General features: G+C 36.9%; 1 protein-coding gene across 6 annotated transcripts in view; it reads left to right on the top strand.

Annotated features, from left to right (window-relative positions):
• Nucleotides 1-23,933, top strand: part of LOC106058280 (regulator of G-protein signaling 9-binding protein-like) — a 98,017-nt gene that overhangs the window by 69,995 nt on the left and 4,089 nt on the right. For all 6 annotated transcript variants that reach the window (XM_056012747.1, XM_056012730.1, XM_056012741.1 and 3 more), the window contains 3 exons: nt 18,172-18,338; nt 21,822-21,952; nt 23,442-23,577. In XM_056012747.1, the coding sequence (XP_055868722.1) occupies nt 18,172-18,338; nt 21,822-21,952; nt 23,442-23,577 (434 nt within the window). The remainder of the gene's footprint in view (nt 1-18,171; nt 18,339-21,821; nt 21,953-23,441; nt 23,578-23,933) is intronic.

The raw sequence follows: 23,933 nt of genomic DNA, 5'->3' as shown, positions 1-23,933 counted from the left end.
ATATCCGCGTGCCAGCGCAATCTTCTGCTCATTATTCCTTATTAAACAAAACTTAGATCCCCCGTCTCCCCCCTGTCCTTGTCCAGAAATGATCGACCACGTCGGACGAGCGTTTTGATCTTGTTCGCTTGAACACTAGCTCTAGTCCCCTTGCAACTGTGATGAACTGTTGTTGGTTTTTTGTCGAGGGTTCTAAAATTTTGCTTGAGTGGTGCCTTGCAGCAAACAGAGAATAGAAACGTAGTTTTTCGTGTTTTTTTTTTCAAACACCACAAATCAATTCAATACGTTTTACTTAACTCGTACATTATCTTAAGGCGATCACGCCCATCTCAAACGTGCGTACGCTGTACGTGTCTTGAAAGACCCTGGCAAATTTAAACTTAATTTGACTTGCGTATTTTTTTGTGTGTGACTAGGATGAATAGATGCCGTGATAATGAATTTCTAAAGCTTAGGACGGAAAAAACGCTTAGCGCCAGGGCTACTCCCAGGACCCCGCGGTGGGAACTTTAGCACTCCTCCAGATCCCCTATCTGTCTGGAGGGGTTATTATAGAGTGTGTGTGTTCGAGTTTCTGATGCAATCATGAGAAATGGGGAGCGGATGGATTGGTTGTGTAGCCTGAATGGATTCTGATGAAATCACAAGGTTGTCTGTCGTAGTTGAAGCTATTAAGGACTGGTTGGAAAGTTGAAGCTAATAAGGACTGGTTGGAAAGTTGAAGAGGACAGACAAGCGAGACAGAAACAAGCAACAAATATTTTTGTTTGTAAAAAGACAATTCCTCCTATTTGTAGCTGATGATCGTTCAAAGAGAGATAACTTTGCTCTTAATTACTAATGAATGATAGATTATTAAAAAAAGAAAGTTATTACCCCACTCTATTTCCTTTCCCATAGAAAAACAAAATCTACTGAGTATAAAAATTGGTGATAGAGATCCAGACTTCAAAAGGCAGAAGTCTAGAATAGATTGCTGTAGAATACTGGACCTAGTTTCTATCTATCTATCTATCTATCTATCTATCTATCTATCTATCTATCTATCTATCTATCTATCTATCTATCTATCTATCTATCTATCTATTTGTGTCTGCAGTGGGAACCAACCACTGAACTATCTAAATGACCGGAAGTATTGATCCATAACTGAATAATGTTCCCGTGGCTTTTTAGGAGCATACATTAATTGAAGAAATATGTGGCATTTTTAAAATTATTAAACTACATCAGTGATCTTTCAGTTTCCAATACAAATGCACTCAGCAGCTACCAAGGAATAGGCCTAGGAAACAATCAGCCACTCTGACAATAAAATAATATTTTTTTTTGTATCAGCAGTCGAACAACGATGACATCATGACCTACATATAAACACACCTACTTACTCCATGTATTACCTCCCCCTCCCCCCGGCCATTTCTCACTCCAAACGTTACGCCTGACACTGCTACCAATGATTTATAGCCCTACCGACCTCAGTGCTGCCTCATAAACAAGATCTAGTGTTTAGGCGTTGCTCGGGACAAAAACTTTGTTCCTGACGTACTGTAAGGGATTCCCTCGCGACACTGCGCTTATCAGTCAACGGAAATGGACTATTCTAATGGATTACTTCTTTTAATGGAGAGCTCTCCCATTGTCTTCCTTTGATTTTTCTTTTTTCTAGGAAAGCGACGGGGAAAAAGAAAAAAAAAGAACAGAAATGTATCGCTACATGATTATAAAAACATAGATTTTAATAGAAATTATTGAGTTGATTATAAAAACATAGATTTTAATAGAGATTATTGAGTTGGTTAAAAAAAAACGTATGATATTAGGAAAGCTGCCTTGTTGTGTCGTATGCGTTTTGGGCTGTAGTCTGGAGGGTCCAGGTTTCGAACCCTCCCCACTGTCAAGTGACACCCCCACAGTCCGGCAAGAGGTTTGTGTAAGCTTTAATAATCTTCAAGTCAGAAGGAACATCCGAAACGTGGAAAACACAAATTAGGTTAAAAAAACATTGCAAAGAAAAAGCGAGAGAGAGAGATATAAAGAGAGAGAGAGAGAGAGTCAACACATTCGGTGTATGCATTCATAAATAACAAATGCATGTATTTATTGATATTTATCTCAACGCCAAAGACAATGGTAAATAGTTGAACGCTAAAGTAAAGGGGAATTAACCAATACACGTATCAATCTTTCTCGTCTCAACCAATTTCCCCTCAAATGAACAACATTATTGCTGTGGTAAGTTCTTAAATACAGCGCGTGTGTACTCACAGTAGCCTTCTCCTTTCCCGTCTCATCTTTATTTTACATTTTGTATAAATACAAAGTCACAAAGTCACTGTTGATGCCTTAAAGGTACTGGCACAACGAGTGACTGTGTGTTTCTAGGGTTGAAAAACAACAAAAAAAAACACTAGAACTCTAGAGTTGATACAACAATACCATCTGTAAAGATTCTGAAAACTATATATATATGTATATATACATATGTATGTATAATATAGATAAATCTAATAATTTACATCAGAGAACAATGACTTCTCAATGAAACAATGGAGAATTTCCTAAACGAAGGCACATCCATAAATTGCAAGCATTTTGCTGCCTCTGCTGCCTCTGTTACCAGACGTTCTTATGCGATGGTTTTAAACGATTCTCCCTCCATGTCTTACTTTGCCTAGACATTATAACGAATGATTAGTTCTGCATTAGGCAAAGTAAAACTTATCTTATTTAGAAAGAGATCTAAAAATGAAATATTAATGAATGAAAAAAAACAACAACAATTGAACAACAGGATTTAAGACTAAAAATATCTTCGCAGGCCCATGTCTAAGTACAATTTCAATTTTTATTTTTCAATAACCAATAATTCTTGAAATCAATGAATCGTTATTTACAATAGTAATATAAATTATTAAATATAAAATTGTTTCGTTTCTTCTAAGAAGAATAAAATGAAAAATTAAGTGATGCCGAAACATTGAAAGGGCAAAACTGCCTACATGTAACAGCAAAAGAGGATCTAAGTAATTCATAAAGAGTCTTAGAGACTGTGTCTTGTCCGCACATATCTAGGAATTTGCCACCATTTGGGGGCCCGGTGGGGGGGGGGCCTTGACATTTTTGGGGTCCCCTGCATTTTGCGTAATATTTAATGTAAAAAAACACTCATTTGGGGGGGATTTTCAAATTCTCCCCATTCCTCCCCCCACTCTCGCTACGCCTCTGGCGCTTATTTTAAAATATTTTGACTAATTTCTTCACTTCAAATATAAACTCAATAGAACGCTGCTCCACCTAGATGTCTGAACGTATAGAACGAAAGGGGATTTAAAATAAACATCTACCTTTGAAGTGAGGGAAAATCTCGTCTGCCACAGAGTCTGTTTGTGTGTCTTTTATTGTTACATTTCCCAACTCTGCCTTATAGTCTTTTCTAAGTCTAGTATCTTATGTCGAGGAAACAAAACGCAGTGAGAACCACTGAGGCTTACTAGAAACCTTCAAATCCTTTGGAGGACAATAGACAAAGTCTTACAAAGGAGGAAAGAAAATATAAAGAAGACAAAATGAGCGTTTCAAAACTTGACTTACAAAGTAGTTCATGAAAATTGTTAGTAAATCAGAAGCTGTAAAATGAATTACAATATTCATTGTAAGTTTCTCAGACGAAGTGACATTTTACAACTGTCTGTCATTTCAGCAATACCAAAGTTTGCAACTCCATGTCTGACATTTTCTTCCACTAGTTTTGGGTGGAAAAAAAAAGTTGTTTATTAGGTAATGTTATTCTTTTTTAAAAAATCTGGATTGACTTAAAGTCAATTACATAAGATAACAAGAACTTAAATGAGAATATAACTTATTATAATTTTTTAACATCATTTCTTTTCTGTAAAATGGCGGCCACTGAGTTGATTATTAAGCTCAGTTTCGATAGGTTCATAATAATCGGGTGTCAACATCATCATCATCTATCCATTAGTCGGACCGTTAGGGCACCGTCTTTCTCCATTCTTCTCTGTCTTTTGCCTTAGTTAGAACCTCTTTCAATAGCAGGCCCGTCCATTACTTGTTATGATACAAGACTCTTCAAAAGTAAGCAAATACTCTCAGGTTCTAATTTAGAAACACTTGAATAGTAGTACAAAGAACGTCAACATAATAGTTTCTACTCTCTTCATGTCCATAGTTTTCGGCTTCCTCTTTCTTTCATTCAATATCCTAATTCACACCATTTGACATTCACACCATTTGTCATTCACACCATTTGACATTCACACCATTTGCCATTCACACCATTTGCCATTCACACCATTTGCCATTCACACCATTTGACATTCACACCATTTGCCATTCACACCATTTGCCATTCACACCATTTGCCATTCACACCATTTGACATTCACACCATTTGACATTCACACCATTTGCCATTCACACCATTTGCCATTCACACCATTTGACATTCACACCATTTAACATTCACACCATGTGACATTCACACCATTTGACATTCACACCATTTGACATTCACACCATGCTGCTCTAAGACGTAACACCCCCCTTGTTTGCCAAGTTCATGTAAATCGAACGTTATTTAAATATCAAATGAAAATTGTAAGCCACAGTACAATATAATTCTATTACATTCATTAATTCTCATTCAGTTAGACCAGGTAACAACCAACATAATAAAAAAACACCCAACAGCAAGACTATATCCATAACACCGAGTGTCAATATTTCAAACATAAAATGAATTGCATTGATGCCTTGATTAATATGATGAACTTATGTTTTCTATGATCATCACAACGAAACCTCTGATTGAGTCACGTGATTCTGTCTTAGTACTAGTATTTATCTTGATCAACATGAGACCTATTTTCTTTCCCCTTTCATACATACGTAATATGAAACAACTTTTGCGTCATTTTTTTTTTTACCTAGTACGATGCAATGTAACAAATAATGTACTTTTAGATAATCGTAGTCATAAAACAAAATCCACAATTTAAAGAAAAAGACTAAATTATTTAGATAACTGGCAAATAAAAATAGTATTCCAAGAAATGTATTTGATTAATAAACATTTTAAATCAACATTCCACACATTGTCTGAGGCTATTCTAGTCATTCTATGGAAGGCCTAGGCATGCTATAGTGTACCTAGCCACAAAAGGACATCAAGAAAGGAAATGGTTCCATATATTGCCTGACGTTTTTAGGCACTCTACAGGATGAACTATTATGCTTTTGGTGGTAACGTATCCATTGAACCAAATACTGAAGTTTTGTACACTTTACATTTTATAATTCGGTAATATGATGAAAATGCTTTTGTTATGTTAACCTAGAGTTGAATTAAAAATTCATATTTGTAAATAAAGAGAAGATTACTGTAAATAAAATTTAGCATGATACTCCGCAAAAATACGTTACTGAATAATATGCCTCTATAAGTAATATATAATATATAATATATTTATAAGTGCTAGATTTAACTTCTTAGCAAAACACAATAGCAATAGCAAAAGGGCAATCAAACAGCAAAAAAAAAAAAAAAAAAAAACATCACTTGTCTAACTTTACTTTGGCTCATGTAGTTCCGTCTCTTTCATTCCTAGAATCTATAATGTCATTGCTGACAGGTGTTAGCTAGTGACCCTGGACACTCCAGTCCCCCTACAACAAAGCAACAGTGCCTGCGCGTGCATTTGTTTGACCTGTATTAAACTTACATGAATGATCGCTGGCGCTTGGAGCCGATGGACATGAAACCGAGCACAACTAAAGGACAACGCAATAATCGTAATAGGCTAGTGACAGATTTACGTTCCCACAATGCAAGACAAACTGTCGCATATGCACCGTGCCAGGAGCCCACAAGCTTGTTAGCGTGTGTTTGGGATAGTGGTGTCTTCAAACAGACGCAATGGTTAATTTCGTCTTTGAGCCGAGAGCTATGGATCCGCAAATCAATGCAAACACAGTTATGGTGTCGAGTATAACAACGACTTAAGCGAAATCATTCAATCCCTTGCAACGTAAGCAGAGCAGTGCTGATGCGCCACCTCTCGCCCCATCAACGTCACCCCCGATGCGCCATAAATCATGTTCTAGTCCCCTCACAGTGTCACTGCGGCTCCGTTCAGTTATTCTGATGTTTTCTGTGACTGTGTGTGAATAGGCAATCCTGTAGATCCGATTAATAACTTCCTATTGATTAATGCTTATGGGTGCTCAGCGCGGTGACACGCGCGCTACATACGATTAACATTTTAGTCACGTGATACACAATAGTTAAAATAAAGGACATAAAAAAGACGAATTTAGAAATCACGTAATATTTTGTAATGAACCATAATTTTTGTAAAATTAAAAACTCTTGTTAGTTATGTGGGACCTGACTATCACAAACCTTTTGTTTTTTAAATTAATTATGCAATTGTTATTAATTATTTTGTTTGATATTGAACAAAGGAAAAAAATTGTACTCGACAGATGTGGTGGTATACGTTGAATTAGTCCCCTTTTTACTTTGAGTAGAAAATTAGGTCGTCGCTTTAAACTTTGAAACTAGCAATATGTAGCTATGATACCTTCTATTTTCATAAGCTCTTCGCTGGCACAGTGGTTAGTCGATTGGCTTGAGCCCTCATGTTCGAATTCAAGTAATACACCTTTTTTTCTTTATAAAAGCGATCACAGTAACCTTCACACAGATACCCCCTTCTTTCTCCCCCACCCTTGCCATCTGGTGCAGACAAGTGATAGGATCATAGCGTATTGAGTAAGCGAATAGCATGACATTGCGCAAAACAAAAAGAATAATATTGGTAAAAAATATTTCTAATTGTACATAATTATCATTGTTAGTCTAGAACTATTACAAATTTAATGACTGAACCAAAATAATTGATACAGTTACACTTAATATAAGCTTTTTTTTTAAAAAATAATTTTCTTGTTTCATTTATTGAATCACAGTGTTGCACGCATGAGACCCGGTGGAGCTTTCAATTACAGTACTGTATTTTTCTTATTATTGCGTAACATTAATATTTCTTTTGCATATGGCCGCCCCTGTGCAGGGTTAAGACATAATCTTTTTTATGATTGAAGAAATGGAGAATGCAAAGAAAAGAAAACCTTGTTATTTTGCCACTTTTGTGTAGTGATCCTATACCTTTATGAGTTAGAATTGTTGTAAAATTATGAAAATAAAATATGAATTTAGTTAACTATATTATTTCTAAATGAAGTAGGAATTGATTTATATATATTTTTTTAAATTATTTCTTTCATCTGTTAATATTGTCTATTTGTACGAACTGAAGTAAACATTGAACTATGTACTTCAGGTTTAGGTCCCCTCAAGAAAACACTGTCATGGCCTATATAAATACGTAGATGTAAATCAAGTCGAATCACTTTTAAAAATACTTTTATCACATTGAATTGCAGTCCGTATGTCGAGATGTTGTCTTGTAACTTTCAAACAAAAATCTGAGACCAGATTGACAGTTTAGTTATTGATTCATCTGTAAGTGTGTGTGTGGGTGGGGGTGGGTGTGTGGGGGTGTGTCTGTATTTGCGTGGGTGTATATGTGTGTTTGTATGTGTGAGGGTGTATGTGTATGTGTGTATCTGTTTGTTCCATCTTCTCTGTCCAATCAAATACGATCAAAGGATTTTTCTTTCTGTGGCTTTGATATTGAGACGGAATCTTCTGTGACCTCAGAGAATTGAGGATTAGATGAATAGGGTAAAAATGAGTAAAACGAAGGTTCAAAAAAAATATATTTTTTTTTCGTTAAAAAGTGTGCACTTTTAAAACTGAATTTAAATTTTGTCTCCTGTGTATGTGCTCGTGTTTGGCTTGAATGAAAACAAAACTGGAGCTTCTACAATCTGACAAAGACAACCAGCAATATAAAACAATGGTAAAACAGAGCTCAACATAGTCGCGATGAAACACACTACAGTGGGTCAGATTGAGTCTGGAGCTTCACTGCAGAGAATGAATAGCAGAGACTTTCTTGTGACACAGAAATATTGCGATACTATTTTCCCAACTGGTGTCTATTCAATCCATCATACTTTGCATCGCAATCAAACCATTTGAGTGATACTTTGAGTGATACTTTGAGTGATACTTTGAAGTCTTAGAAAGTCAAAGAAGTGAGACAAGATTCTAGAACACTTTTAAAAGGAACAAATGTAGCAAATATTTTCAGACACAGCTGACAGGGTAACACATAGTTGACATGACTATACCATGATACACAGATGACATGTTTACCTTATGACACCGCTGACATGGTTACCCTGTGACACACAGATGACATGGTTACCCCATGAAGAACAGATGACATGGTTACCTTTCGGTACACAACTGATGAGGTTACCTTATGACGAACAGTCGACATGGTTCCCCCATGACGCACAACAGTTACAACGGCCTCACGGCGCACAGCTGACGACTGCTTTACTAGGCACCGCTGACATGGCTACATTAAGAATCCATTCTAAAGAGAAAAGTTCTTTTTTTTAAGCTGATAAACCAACAGGTGTAATTATTGAGATCTGAGTTTGTTTGTGACTTGACGTTGGAGTTACTTCCCTGTGTGTACATTGACTGGTGCAGCGCAGTGCAGATACTTTGTTCAGTCTAGTGACACGGGGGAGAACACCCGAGACTGCGTCACAGCGTTCATGCCAGTCGCCATTGTTGTTCATTTGGATTTTTGTTTTTTAGAAGTAGCCTACAGATAATTTTAATGATAGACTTCTAGTTCGTTGCACTAGTCGTTAGATTTATTTTCATGTAGTGGTCAAATGGTGAACTTCTTAAATCTATTAGATCTATTCTAAATCTAAATCTAATTATATCATCAATTATAATAGTCATAGTATGGCTTCTAGGAAACGCTATATCACATTTGTGTATTTCAAATAAAACCGAAGTCGTTGTTTTACAAATAAGGTTGTTATGATGAAAGGCAAGAAAATAAATATCTATAAAACTTCTACGCACACACGTCTTATCTGTTTTCCAGCTTAATTGTAGGGAGGTCTTATTATTTGGAACAATTCTCAGAACTCTAATACAACAATTGAACAATACCAACTGTCTTCTCACTTGGATACTTCATTACGCAAAAGACTTTCAATTTTTTTGTTAACTTTAAAAAATGTTTTCATCGATTTTTTCCTATTTTAGTTTCTTTGTTTGCTTCTAGACTTAGACTTTGGAGACTTGTATTGTCATAAGATAGCTTCTCAAAGTACTAGCTGATAACTGTTTTGTCGATAAGTTGTGCTAATGGTAAATAGTGGGTCGAGTGATGCTATCTCCTCGCTGGAGAGCACAAGTTGGAAAGATGTCAACATCTCCGAATTGATGAACTTAGAAGTGAGGACAGATTCAACTCAAACTCTATTTCCGTAACGCAATATTTCAAGTTGATGCTCTTTTTAAACAGGACAAGTTTATCCAGTAATCTGATATCGATTTCCATGTATTGCTTGGGGGAGGGGAGGTACCATCCTGTAGAACCTGGTTGAATGATGGAGATAACATCCTGTAGAACCTGGTTGAATGATGGAGATAACATCCTGTAGAACCTGGTTGAATGATGGAGATAACATCCTGTAGATTCTGGTTGAACCATGGAGATAACATCCTGTAGAACCTGGTTGAATGATGGAGATAACATCCTGTAGATTCTGGTTGAACCATGGAGATAACATCCTGTAGAACCTGGTTGAATGATGGAGATAACATCCTGTAGATTCTGGTTGAACCATGGAGATAACATCCTGTAGAACCTGGTTGAATGATGGAGATAACATCCTGTAGAACCTGGTTGAACCATGGAGATACCATCCTGTAGAACCTGGTTGAATGATGGAGATAACATCCTGTAGAACCTGGTTGAATGATGGAGATAACATCCTGTTGATTCTGGTTGAACCATGGAGATAACATCCTGTAGAACCTGGTTGAACATTGGAGATAACATCCTGTAGAACCTGGTTGAATGATGGAGATAACATCCTGTAGAATCTGGTTGAATGATGGAGGTAACATCCTGTAGAACCTGGTTGAATGATGGAGATAACATCCTGTAGAACCTGGTTGAATGATGGAGATACCATCCTGTAGAACCTGGTTGAATGATGGAGATAACATCCTGTAGAACCTGGTTGAATGATGGAGATAACATCCTGTAGAACCTGGTTGAATGATGGAGATAACATCCTGTAGAACCTGGTTGAACCATGGAGATAACATCCTGTAGAACCTGGTTGAATGATGGAGATAACATCCTGTAGAACCTGGTTGAACCATGGAGATAACATCCTGTAGAACCTGGTTGAATGATGGAGATACCATCCTGTAGAACCTGGTTGAATGATGGAGATAACATCCTGTAGAACCTGGTTGAACCATGGAGATAACATCCTGTAGAACCTAGTTGAATGATGGAGATACCATCCTGTAGAACCTGGTTGAATGATGGAGATAACATCCTGTAGAACCTGGTTGAATGATGGAGATAACATCCTGTAGAATCTGGTTGAATGATGGAGATAACATCCTGTAGAACCTGGTTGAATGATGGAGATAACATCCTGTAGAATCTGGTTGAATGATGGAGATAACATCCTGTAGAACCTGGTTGAATGATGGAGATAACATCCTGTAGAATCTGGTTGAATGATGGAGGTAACATCCTGTAGAACCTGGTTGAATGATGGAGATAACATCCTGTAGAACCTGGTTGAATGATGGAGATACCATCCTGTAGAACCTGGTTGAATGATGGAGATAACATCCTGTAGAACCTGGTTGAATGATGGAGATAACATCCTGTAGAACCTGGTTGAATGATGGAGATAACATCCTGTAGAACCTGGTTGAATGATGGAGATAACATCCTGTAGAACCTGGTTGAATGATGGAGATAACATCCTGTAGAACCTGGTTGAATGATGGAGATAACATCCTGTAGAATCTGGTTGAATGATGGAGGTAACATCCTGTAGAACCTGGTTGAACGATGGAGATAATATCCTGTAGAACCTGGTTGAATGATGGAGATAACATCCTGTAGAACCTGGTTGAACCATGGAGATAACATCCTGTAGAACCTGGTTGAATGATGGAGATAACATCCTGTAGAATCTGGTTGAATGATGGAGATAACATCCTGTAGAACCTGGTTGAACCATGGAGATAACATCCTGTACAATCTGGTTGAATGATTGAGATAACATCCTGTAGAATCTGGTTGAATGATGGAGATAACATCCTGTAGAACCTGGTTGAATGATGGAGATAACATCCTGTAGAACCTGGTTGAACCATGGAGATAACATCCTGTAGAACCTGGTTGAATGATGGAGATAACATCCTGTAGAACCTGGTTGAATGATGGAGATAACATCCTGTAGAACCTGGTTGAATGATGGAGATAACATCCTGTAGAACCTGGTTGAATGATGGAGATAACATCCTGTAGAATCTGGTTGAATGATGGAGGTAACATCCTGTAGAACCTGGTTGAACGATGGAGATAACATCCTGTAGAACCTGGTTGAATGATGGAGGTAACATCCTGTAGAACCTGGTTGAACGATGGAGATAACATCCTGTAGAACCTGGTTGAATGATGGAGATAACATCCTGTAGAACCTGGTTGAACGATGGAGATAACATCCTGTAGAACCTGGTTGAATGATGGAGATAACATCCTGTAGAACCTGGTTGAATGATGGAGATAACATCCTGTAGAACCTGGTTGAATGATGGAGATAACATCCTGTAGAATCTGGTTGAATGATGGAGATAACATCCTGTAGAACCTGGTTGAACGATGGAGATAACATCCTGTAGAACCTGGTTGAATGATGGAGATAACATCCTGTAGAACCTGGTTGAACGATGGAGATAACATCCTGTAGAACCTGGTTGAATGATGGAGATAACATCCTGTAGAACCTGGTTGAACCAGGGAGATAACATCCTGTAGAACCTGGTTGAATGATGGAGATAACATCCTGTAGAACCTGGTTGAATGATGGAGATAACATCCTGTAGAACCTGGTTGAACCAGGGAGATAACATCCTGTAGAACCTGGTTGAACCAGGGAGATAACATCCTGTAGAACCTGGTTGAATGATGGAGATAACATCCTGTAGAACCTGGTTGAATGATGGAGATAACATCCTGTAGAACCTGGTTGAATGATGGAGATAACATCCTGTAGAACCTGGTTGAATGATGGAGATAACATCCTGTAGAACCTGGTTGAACCAGGGAGATAACATCCTGTAGAACCTGGTTGAACCAGGGAGATAACAGATTGGAAGAAACTATTGGCCCAAAGGGGTAGCGAGGGAGAGAGGGGAGAGAACTGAGACGTACGTAGTGAATAAGTTGTTCAGGTAAGATACCTTGTACCTGATACTAATTACTTAAACTGCTTGGAGCAGGTATTTCAAAACCTTATTTCATGCCAAGTCAATTTCAAACGTTGTTTCAAGACAAATCAATTCAAATCTGTTTGTATGTCCGGTATTTTCACAATGTTATTTATTACATACAAATTGTGAAGTCGATATCTAGAATCAATTGTGCTTGGAAAAAAAATTATATTACAGGACTCTTTTTCGAAACACAATTTAATCTCTCTCTCTCTCTCTCTCTTTCACTCTCTCTCTCTCTCTGTATATATATATATTGTTGTGGTGGTGATATTGTATGGTGTAAATGTAGAACTGCACTTTAAAAATTATTAATAATTCACGCTCTGGCCTTGCGGTTCGCTACCACTCACTACACATATAATACATTTAGAAAAATGACTTGATAAAACTGAAGCTTGTTCAACTTAAAATATACCTTTACTTCATAAAGAAGAGGCTCCGTCCACTGTCAACAGTTCCTTATTAAAAACAACGTCTTGCCTAAGCTAGAAGAGTGCGTCTCCAACTGCCGTTACTATCCCAGAACTACTTCCGTCTAAAAAAATGTGCAATTAAAAGTTGCGTCGCTAAAAGGAAATTCCCGATTAGACGAATCCCGTACTAAACCTATAATAATATATATAATTATAATATATCTAGATCTATATATATATGTATGTTGGATTTGACAAAATGTGTAAGTCACTTGCAATACCTCCTTTACCTTCGCACTGGCAGACAGTGACAAGTCTTTTTGATCTCTCGACAGACACTAATATTTGCCACTCTAATGTGAACCTAACTGAACTGCGTAGCTAATACCTTTTCAATATCTTCTACTATCAAGTGAATGAATTATTTAGTGTATAAACTGGTGCCTCTACTGTAGGGAGTTTGTGAAAGTGATACAAAGCTCAAGAAAAACAAAACAAAAGCTTTCTCTGATCTCAACCATGCTCCTCTACTTTTGTTCTATTAGCACTCTGTTTGTCCCGGCATCTTGGCTGTGAACTGGAATACATAAATGTCATTTTGAAGTTCTTATAAAGAAACAAAGTCAACGATGAACGTATACAGCAAACATTCTGGTCTCCTAGTGGTGTAACTCTATGGCCTGTGCTGACAGAATGTAAAGTAGAGTTTGTATTTGCATATTAAATTATATAGAACTAGATCCTACTTTTTCTTATTGTTTATAATACGTTGCATTGCAGGGTTCAGTTTTGTGTGTGTGTGTGTAACTCAGATCAAATTACTGAGACTTTGGTATTTGTAATGGCCTGGCCTGATTTCAATAAAACCTTTTGACATAAAGTTGGACGACGTCTAAAGCAGTGCGCTCTACAGTCCGAGCACGGCCACTGGTCAAGATTGTTGACATGACCAGGGGTATGTAGCACCGTAAGGCTTAACAATTATCGATTCCCTTCCTCGTACAATTTATTGTCTGTGCGTGTATGTGTGTCGTGGTGAGTTAGGCGCGTGGGAGGTCATAGAAAGGGAAGCTGGACATGCTGACAGAACCACCACTACCACGTGACATTGTTCCAGACTTCACATCCCATATAAAAGTTGAGAACAGGTTGACCTGGACATCTAGCTCGTGTTCTCTCTCTCATTAATTTTTGTGTATTTTAACAAAGTTTACATCAACTTACTCTCTGTCTTGGTGGAATCTTGGACACGTTGTTTCTCCAATTTCCGTTTCTCGGATCAAGTTGAAACTTTTGCAAAATTTTTCATTGTCGATGACAACACATGAATCAATAAAAGGAACGAAACAATTTATTAATCCATTAGTTGTAATTAATTAATTTTGTTTTGTTATGAAAATGTACTAGACTTAGGGGAGATAAGCCTTGTGTCAATTAGGTCATTCGCAAAAAAATAAAAAAATAAAAAAATATTAACTAACAGTAGTCTATAACAGTAGTCTATAATAGTAGTCTATAACAGTAGTCTATAACAGTAGTCTATAACAGTAGTCTATAACAGTAGTCTATAACACCTATTTTTATTTATAAGTTGCTAGCATGGAGGCTCAAAGAATTTCAGTTTGTATTTAGACTCGTGCAATTTTGTTTTTTAAATTGGTTTTGAAAGGACGGCACAGAAACCTTCCCCCGGATACCCCCCCCCACACACACACACTGGTCCACAAAGTGATTGGACCATAGCGCACTGTCTATTTTGTTGTTTCAATGTTACGTCATGTTTTCTCTCTGTGTTTGTTATCACCGGATTTAGTTTTGATTCGTTTCACAGTTGATGTGGCCTCAGTTCACAAACCTGATCCATCGAGCGAGCAACCATCAACACTAATGACTTTAATGTGACTTGACATTCTTTGATCCTTCTGCCAAATGATACGCTCGGACATGGAGTTCACCTACTAGGCATTCATTGGCGAAATCATTTTGTTTCTTTTTCTCCTCTTCCAGATGTTGATAAAAAACAAAACTTGTTGCTAGGCGTGGCTACGGTTGCTAACGACAACAGCCAAATCAAACTCTGTATATGATGATGAAATTAGCAGATTAAAAAAAAACAACAACTCTACAAAGGAAAAATAACTCTAACTACTCATAAAGAGGAGTGAATATAAAAACTGCAATAAAAATAAACATAATATTTTTGTTCTTATGGAGAGTTGAGCGTTTACCGGCATAGAAACAAAAAAATGTGCCAATGTGGGCAGGGGTTGGGAAGGTGGCAATAACTTCTCAATCTGGACAGTCTACTTCGTTAGTTGAATGATGCTTATATCGATTATCTCCCGGAGCCCCTTCAGTATAATCTAGCCCTCGGAAGACTTGAGATCCAGAGCAGTAGATACACTTTATATTGGAAACACAATGATCAGAAGCGTTAATTACTTACAGAGGCGTCGACGTTTGTTTTCTTCCATACAGCGGCGTAGCCTTTTGTTTTCTTCCATACAGCAGCGTAGCCTTTTTCTTCCATACAGCGGCGTAGCCTTTTGTTTTCTTCCATACAGCGGCGTAGCCTTTTGTTCACTTTCATGCAGCGGCGTAACCTTTTGTTTTCTTCCATACAGCGGCGTACCTTTTTGTTTTCTTACATATAGAGGCGTAACCTTTGCTTTCTTCTATACAGCGGCACGGCCGACCTTGTGGAATAGAAACTAAGCCGCCATTAAGGATCTCCGATTGGTGTGGGCCTCGCACAAAAATTGTATTGGTATATTTGAGGACGAGAAGACGAAAGTATAAACTAACATGTCATTGCACATTCAAACCGACAACTTTTCTATTCTTATAAAGTAGACATTCAAAGTGCTCGCACAGGGCTCAACATTTTGTTTATAGAAGAAATAGCGAGATATGGATAAAATCTCAAGCATAGCAGGACGCTATGGCTCTACGTCTACTAGCTTAGTTCTATAGCTATGAGACTCTACAGAGCATATTCCCGAATGTTTATATCTACTTGTTAGAAGATCATTGTGTCTTCCTTGTGGTGAGATGTGGAAAAGTTATTTCTGGTCTTGTGATCAAGAATCATCCTTGAAGTGCATTCCTGCTATCGGCGCTATATGAATTGAACTTAATTGTTGATTTAGATTTGGAAACAGGAAGGTTTTTAATTCATTGCCTATTTTTCTGCCTTAATTTTTTTTTTTAATTTCTTTTGGGGCCACCCTATTCACTTTGCCTAGTGCCTTCAATTGCATAAGGCCGGTCCTGATAAAGGCGTAGCCTTTTTGGTTTCTTAGAAAGGTTGGTATGGCAGATAATTGTTTTTACCCGTCAAGCGTTTAAAGACTTTTATTCCCCTCCTCCAGTATATAGATCTAAATGAATACCATGATTACAAGGGACTACGACCACATTTAAATATGGTTTTGGACATAGGGTTAGGGGTTACTCCTCCTCAACCAGATACACCCCTGACGCTTGATGACAATTTCTTGTGCGTCTGTGAGTCTCGTACCTAAGGACAATGGGATATAGATCTAGGAGTTCTGGTAGTATTTAGAGATACATGCAGAAACTCTTGAGCTAAAAGTGACAACCATTTCATGCTCTTCAAGAGTTAAGAAAACCCATGAATCCATGTTCTTCTAGTCTAGAATGTTCTATGGTCCACGTTTCTTTGAGTTCTAGATCTTACTTCATCGACACTTCTACCAGATAAACAACAATCAATACACACCAACAATCAATACACATCAACAATCAATACACATCAACAATCAATACACATCAACAATCAATACACATCAACAATCAATACACATCAACAATCAACACACCATCAACAATCAATACACATCAACAATCAACACACCATCAACAATCAATACACATCAACAATCAATACACATCAACAATCAATACACATCAACAATCAATACACATCAACAATCAATACACTTCAACAATCAATACACATCAACAATCAATACACATCAACAATCAATACACTTCAACAATCAATACACATTAACAATCAACACACATCAACAATCAATACACATCAACAATCAATACACATCAACAATCAATACACATCAACAATCAACACACATCAACAATCAATACACATCAACAATCAATACACATCAACAATCAATACACATCAACAATCAACACACATCAACAATCAATACACATTAACAATCAATACACATCAACAATCAATACACATCAACAATCAATACACATCAACAATCAACACACCATCAACAATCAATACACATCAACAATCAATACACATCAACAATCAACACACCATCAACAATCAATACACATCAACAATCAATACACTTCAACAATCAATACACATTAACAATCAACACACATCAACAATCAATACACATCAACAATCAATACACTTCAACAATCAACACACCATCAACAATCAATACACATCAACAATCAATACACTTCAACAATCAATACACATTAACAATCAACACACATCAACAATCAATACACATCAACAATCAATACACTTCAACAATCAACACACATCAACAATCAATACACATAACAATCAATACACATCAACAATCAATACACATCAACAATCAATACACATCAACAATCAACACACATCAACAATCAATACACATTAACAATCAATACACATCAACAATCAATACACATCAACAATCAATACACATCAACAATCAATACACATCAACAATCAATACACATCAACAATCAATACACATAAACACTCTGGTTTGTACTTGGCCTTCTTCACCTGACCAGCTACTTGTGCCCTATTTCTGCGTCTCTTGTTTTGAGTCTTGACGTAACCACAAAATGGAGTTCAAAATAGTGTTGATAAAGTTGTCTCAACTGATGCCTAGAATGAACCTTAGAACCAAAGTTGGCAGTTTCGCCTCTTCTGCTTATAACGTCTGCTGTTGCTTCTGCTTCCAAATGTATTTAGTTCGTCCAAACATAGTCTCTGTCTGCTTGATATTTACCAAATATTTATCGAAAATCTTTTTTTCCCCCCAAGACTTAACATGTCTCCATGACGTTCGAAGCTAACAATTTACTTTCTTTGTTTGAGTCTGTATCTTCTGTTTCTTATTTACGTCATCTGTTGTATAAATTCCCGCCAACTTTTTTTTCTCCTCCTCCTCCTCCCCTTCCCCCTTCTAATCATGTATTGCTTTCAGTTTCCTGTTTCTCTTTCCTCTTCCTCAGCTTGTCAACAGCCTGAGTAAAGAGGTGGCCGTGTACTGTTTCATGAGCATGGGTCTCGGGGCCGTCTGCGACTCGTACGCCTTGAGGGACGAGCTGAAATGTCTGGGCGTCAAAGTCTTTGACCTGGTTCAACTATGCAAACGTCGGCTGATGCCACTACTCCTGAGGTAAGGCAGCTTGTGTTAGTCTCACGTTGACATTGTAAATGACACTGCTGCCACGACATCTGTTGTTGATTGCCATTCTTTATTTTTTAATTAGAAAAAAAATGTCCAGTTATTCCAATTTTATAGACGCGTTTTTTTTTTTTGGGGGGGGGGGAGACGCATTGAATGTGTGGTACATAGTATCGATAGTTTAACCTATTGATTTCGGGGTAGAGAGACGGTACAGCATATCAAAGACGATGTAGTAATTTAGTGGTATACCAAACTAAGGTTCAAAAATTAAATCTAATTTGACGCTAAAAAGAAAACAAGAGTTTTGAATAAAATGTTCGATTTCTCAATTTCTCGTTCAAGAAATCAGTCAAGAAAAACGATAACTAATACAACTTAGGCTATATTATTTATTTACTTTTGAAGTCCTTGATGAGAGATGGAGTCACCGCTCCAATGCTGGGGTAAATCAATGAAGGATTGGCCGATTTAGTCACGTGAGAATTTTCAAATGGAAAAGAACGTCTCTCAGTGCGTTTTAATATTTCCATTTTTCAATGTCTGACTGAAGAAATGTCTTGTTGTCATCAAAATATCACGTGATGTCCATACTATTGTACCATAATCAATTTGAACTGGATTTGCCAATTTACGTCACCGGTGACCAGTTGGAAGACCTTTGAATAAGACGGACACTAACTGAATTTGAAGAGCCGACCAGCGTTCATTAAGCTGACACGTTTCGTTCTTGAGACGAACATTTCATTCAATCAACACCCCAACAAACTGACTTGCTGGGCGTAGCAGAGATTTTGTTTGTGTGTGTGAATGGTTTATTGTGTCCTGTGATAGTGCCGTGTTGTAGAGACATTTTTAAATTATCCGAGGTGTGGAGCGAAGGGTCCGGGTGACTGGAAAAAGTGATCAATACTGTAGGTGTCTGTGATTTGATGATAAATGTTTTAAAATGAGGTGTGAGACGCGTAGGGGAGGTAATTAAATCAATGTAACATGAGTAGCATTGGTTGAGTTGTCGGGTTGAGGAATTATTTTTTTTTTTAATGACTTGAGGGTTTTTGGTCTCTGAGTCTGAGAGACCTACGTTATTTATCTGACCTGGTCCGGGTAGCTCAGCGGTTTTCAACCTATTTAGCTCGGCGACCCCCTAATACGATTCTCCACTAGGCGGCGACCTCAGCCGTAGGCTACAATTCATTTCGTTCATAGACCGAGGTAGGCCTTAAATGCAATTTCAATAGTGTAAAACCAATCAAATTGTAACGTTACGCAGCGGTACGGCGTACCGGCACCTATTTCAATGTGTATATTTTATAGTTTATTACTTTATTACTGAATACCGGCACCTATTTCTTGTATGAAAAAAAAGCAATGTATATTTCTGATATCCATGATGTATTAATTATGGCCACGTTAATGTCCCTATGTAATTTTATTTAATGTAAAATACAGTTGTTCTTAAATTACACAAAAAAAAAGAGTGTATCTTTAATGTATACCATCTATGGTACAAATGGGCTTGATATAACACTAAAGAAATCGTATGACCGAAAACACAAAAATGTAAAGAAAAATAGACGAAAAACCAAAATTTCTGATGGTCTTAGCCCACAGGTTGAGAACCCCTGGGTTAGCTTGACTGTATGCGTGGTAGGAAGATTTCTTTTTTAATAGGAAACCTCAGAATTTGCGCTATTCAATTTTAGCTTTATCATCATAGGAATCCTTGGGCCTTAGGCCTCTTTTTCTTTATTGACATAATAATTGTCTTTAGGTGGTTGCATCCCTCATGAGGTCACTGTCTGGATAAGTTATAAGTAATGAGATATTGAAATAAAAAAGGTTTTAGGTTCGGTAAATAGCTTGAAAGTATTCTGTAGGACGAAGAGAAGGTTTTTTTGAAATGATTCCGTGCCAATAGGCCTAGTAGTGGTTCACTTAATGGAGCGACTGAATAGCTTCTCTAGGTCAGGGGTGGCGGGCTCCATTTGTGAGATGAGGATAATTAAATGATGGGCTGTGCGTTAGTTGATTGAGAGTGCATTCTGAACCAGTGGGTTTTGTCAGTGAACTAAGAGCTAAGATTGCTGCCTTGGCGATTGAGGCGCTGATTGAGTCGGTGATTGAGTCGGTGGATGAGCATGTAAATTAAATGAATGGGTTGATACTATAGGGCTAGCTTGAGTAGCCCTCATTGACAAGTAGGAAAACGAACGTTGATTGGATGAAATAAACTCGATTATATTCGTGATCGTCTAATGAAGTCATTTAAGTTTGCTCATCGGATACATACAAAATATGTGAGAATGTTACAAAATGTGTGAGAATGTTACAAAATGTGTGAGAATGTTACAAAATGTGTGAGAATGTTACAAAATGTGTGAGAATGTTACAAAATGTGTGAGAATGTTACAAAATATGTGAGAATGTTACAAAATGTGTGAGAATGTTACAAAATATGTGAGAATGTTACAAAATGTGTGAGAATGTTACAAAATGTGTGAGAATGTTACAAAATGTGTGAGAATGTTACAAAATGTGTGAGAATGTTACAAAATGTGTGAGAATGTTACAAAATGTGTGAGAATGTTACAAAATGTGTGAGAATGTTACAAAATGTGTGAGAATGTTACAAAATGTGTGAGAATGTTACAAAATGTGTGAGAATGTCACAAAATATGTGAGAATGTTACAAAAAAAGTATGAGAATGTTACAAAATGTGTGAGAATATTACACTTACAAGTTACTTTATAACCTGTAGTGGCATTATCAGGGTTTAAGGGGGTCCATTTCAATGTAAGATAGCTTAACTACCCAATAGTCCGTTTGAACAAAAAAAAACAACAACACCAACTGCGAATTGGATTTCGTTATAATATTGAAATTGATATGACGATGAAAGTTACTTGCGTCTAGACATCCTACTTCCCCCCCCCCCCAACGACATAGACTAACCTTTAGCTTTTATTGTGCGAAATAGAAAGAGAGAGAGAAAGAGAGATAGAGACAAGGAGAGAGACAAAGAGAGAGAAAGAGAGAGCAAGAAAGAGAGAGAGACAAAGAGAAAGAGAGAGAGAGAGAGAGAAAGAAATAGAGAGACATAGTGAGAAAGTAAGAGAGAGACAAAGAGAAAGAAAGAAAGAGAGAGACAAAGAGAAAGAAATAAAGAGAGAGAGAAAGATAAAGAGAAAAGGATGTCTGACTAGAAGATCTAAAGTTTTAACCTATGACAAAAGGCACCTAGACTAAGACATTGGTAATACAGCCTAACATTTCATTAGTTTCTAGTGCTGATGTCTGCACATAAAACGAGCAAGTGTTTCACAACTAGGAGCCGATGTAAACAAAAACAAATATGGCGGAGAAAACGCCGAATACGAAATTTATTTCTGTGATCAAGGGCATTAACCTAATATCCTCCTGTTTAACTCTTTAAGTCTTGAAATGTTCAATGTACATTTGTGTCTACCCAGCAAACGATCAAAAGAGGAGGAGCGGGAAGACCTGGAACGCTTGTACCGCATCTTTGTAGCCTGCTTGGAGATGCTTCAGGCGGAGTTTGTCAGATCTATGATGCTCCAATCTGTGTTTCCTCTCTGGGACTGTAAGTAGGTCTTTCGATACTTTTTTGTATTCGATACACACTAGTATTCGACATATAGATCTATATATTAGAATGATATTTTCGATTTCATGCAAGAATAAAGAACGAAAGAGGCTAAATCATACAAGGTATAAAAAAAAAAAAGAAAAAGAAACAGAAGTCATTATTAGTCATGGTGAGGACTCGAACGACACAATAGTGATTGGATATTTACTGTACACGAATACACACTCCAATAGTATCGAAGCATACATTTGTGACAGTCAATGGTCAATAAAGTTGTTCACCTTAAGAAATAATCTAAAAAAAAAAAGCTTTTAGTTTGTGTATATCGTAAAATTATCTATCAAAGGCATTAAAAAAAAACAACTAATGTAAAAGCTAGGTTAAAGAAAATTAACCCTTAGCATAATCCTAGAAGTAAAGATTAAAGAGGAATAAAAGAAATCATTAAGAAACTGGAACAGACACAGAATAGAGCAGTAAGATTCATAACAACCGAATATTCACATTTGACTAGAGTAACACCTTTATTAAAATCACTAAATTTAGAAAGCCTTTAGGATAAAAGACTCGAAAGTAAAGTGGCAATTATATACAAAACATTGAACCATAATCTTCAAATACAAAATCTAATAAAATACTCAGAAAGACACAAAGATAAGGGCGCATTCTTTATACCATATGCTAGGACAAATTTATACAAATGCTCCTTCTTCCCTAGTGCTATTAGAGCATGGAATGGGTTGCCTGAGCTAGCCAGGAACACCAGTGACTTGGCAGAATTTAGGTCATTGGTTACTATGCATGACTAAATGCATGACGCGTATGACGTAATCATCTTTTTTGAAATAACGTCTGTATTAAATAAGATAAGATAAGATATAAGAAGTAAAATTAAAGATCAATGAAAGAAATAACCCCTAACATAATCCTAGAAGTAAAGATTAAGCAGCAATAAAATATATAACCAATAATCTAATTATAGAAGTAAAGATAAAATAGAAATTACGTATAACTAAATGATAGAAATAAGAATTAAAGGGCAATAACCATTATTTAGAAGTAAATTACTTAACAGCGATTGCATCAAAAAAGAAAACTATGTAAATGGGGCGTCGTTGCAGCTGGGGTAAACAAATCCCTTTGTGGCGTTTTGTCAAGTGAGTGGATTATTATGTGTCCAGAAGCTATGAAGACAAATTGGTCTTTAGGGCTAAAGTGGCTAATGAAAATGAGATCTGGGGGGATATAAGGATTATGGACAACGGGCTCAGAGAAGATGAGAAAGTCAGAAACCTGTATAGATCTAATGGGTTTTGTAGCTGATGGGACATTGTGTCATTAATTCAACAACAACAAAATTAAATATGGATATAATAAGAACGATTCATTGTGCACCATAAATAAACATTTGTATGCTGTTGTAAGCTGTTGTAAGCTGTTGTAGCTGGTCTTTTCATATTTATGACCTCTTCTACGTCTGCAGCCAACACAGCACTCATCCAGACGGGGGTCAGCGAATGCTATGTCCACAAGAAATGTGCCTCGGCGACAGACTCACACGAGCATGCTATTCCAGACAGAAAGATGGCTGACCAAGAAGAGTTTACGACACTAGAACGGTAATTTCCATTTCCCGCCCATTTTACGTGTAGGCTTATTTCTTAATTTATTGTCAATGTACAAAACATAATTCCATTTTAAAGAATAAATTATATTTTTAGTTTGAGATTGTAAAAAAAAAGGGACAGGAAGTTGGGACAGACTATATAGATCTATTTTTAAGTGAGTCTACCACTTCAAAGAGGCTACAAATAAGTGTTGTCTAAAGAAAACTTTGGGTCATAGGAAAGAATAAACTTACTTAAAATTGATAGCAATACAAAACAAACAAAAATGTCTATAAAAACAATATAGCAAAATATATTTAAACAAATTGGGAGAACATCTGAAGAGTCAACATTTGAAGAGTCAACAT

This window comes from Biomphalaria glabrata, chromosome 1, assembly GCF_947242115.1.
Source record: "Biomphalaria glabrata chromosome 1, xgBioGlab47.1, whole genome shotgun sequence".
NCBI classification, from domain to species: Eukaryota; Metazoa; Mollusca; class Gastropoda; family Planorbidae; genus Biomphalaria; species Biomphalaria glabrata.
Note: the sequence above shows the minus strand (reverse complement) of the source record. Positions and strands in the feature narration are given on the sequence as shown.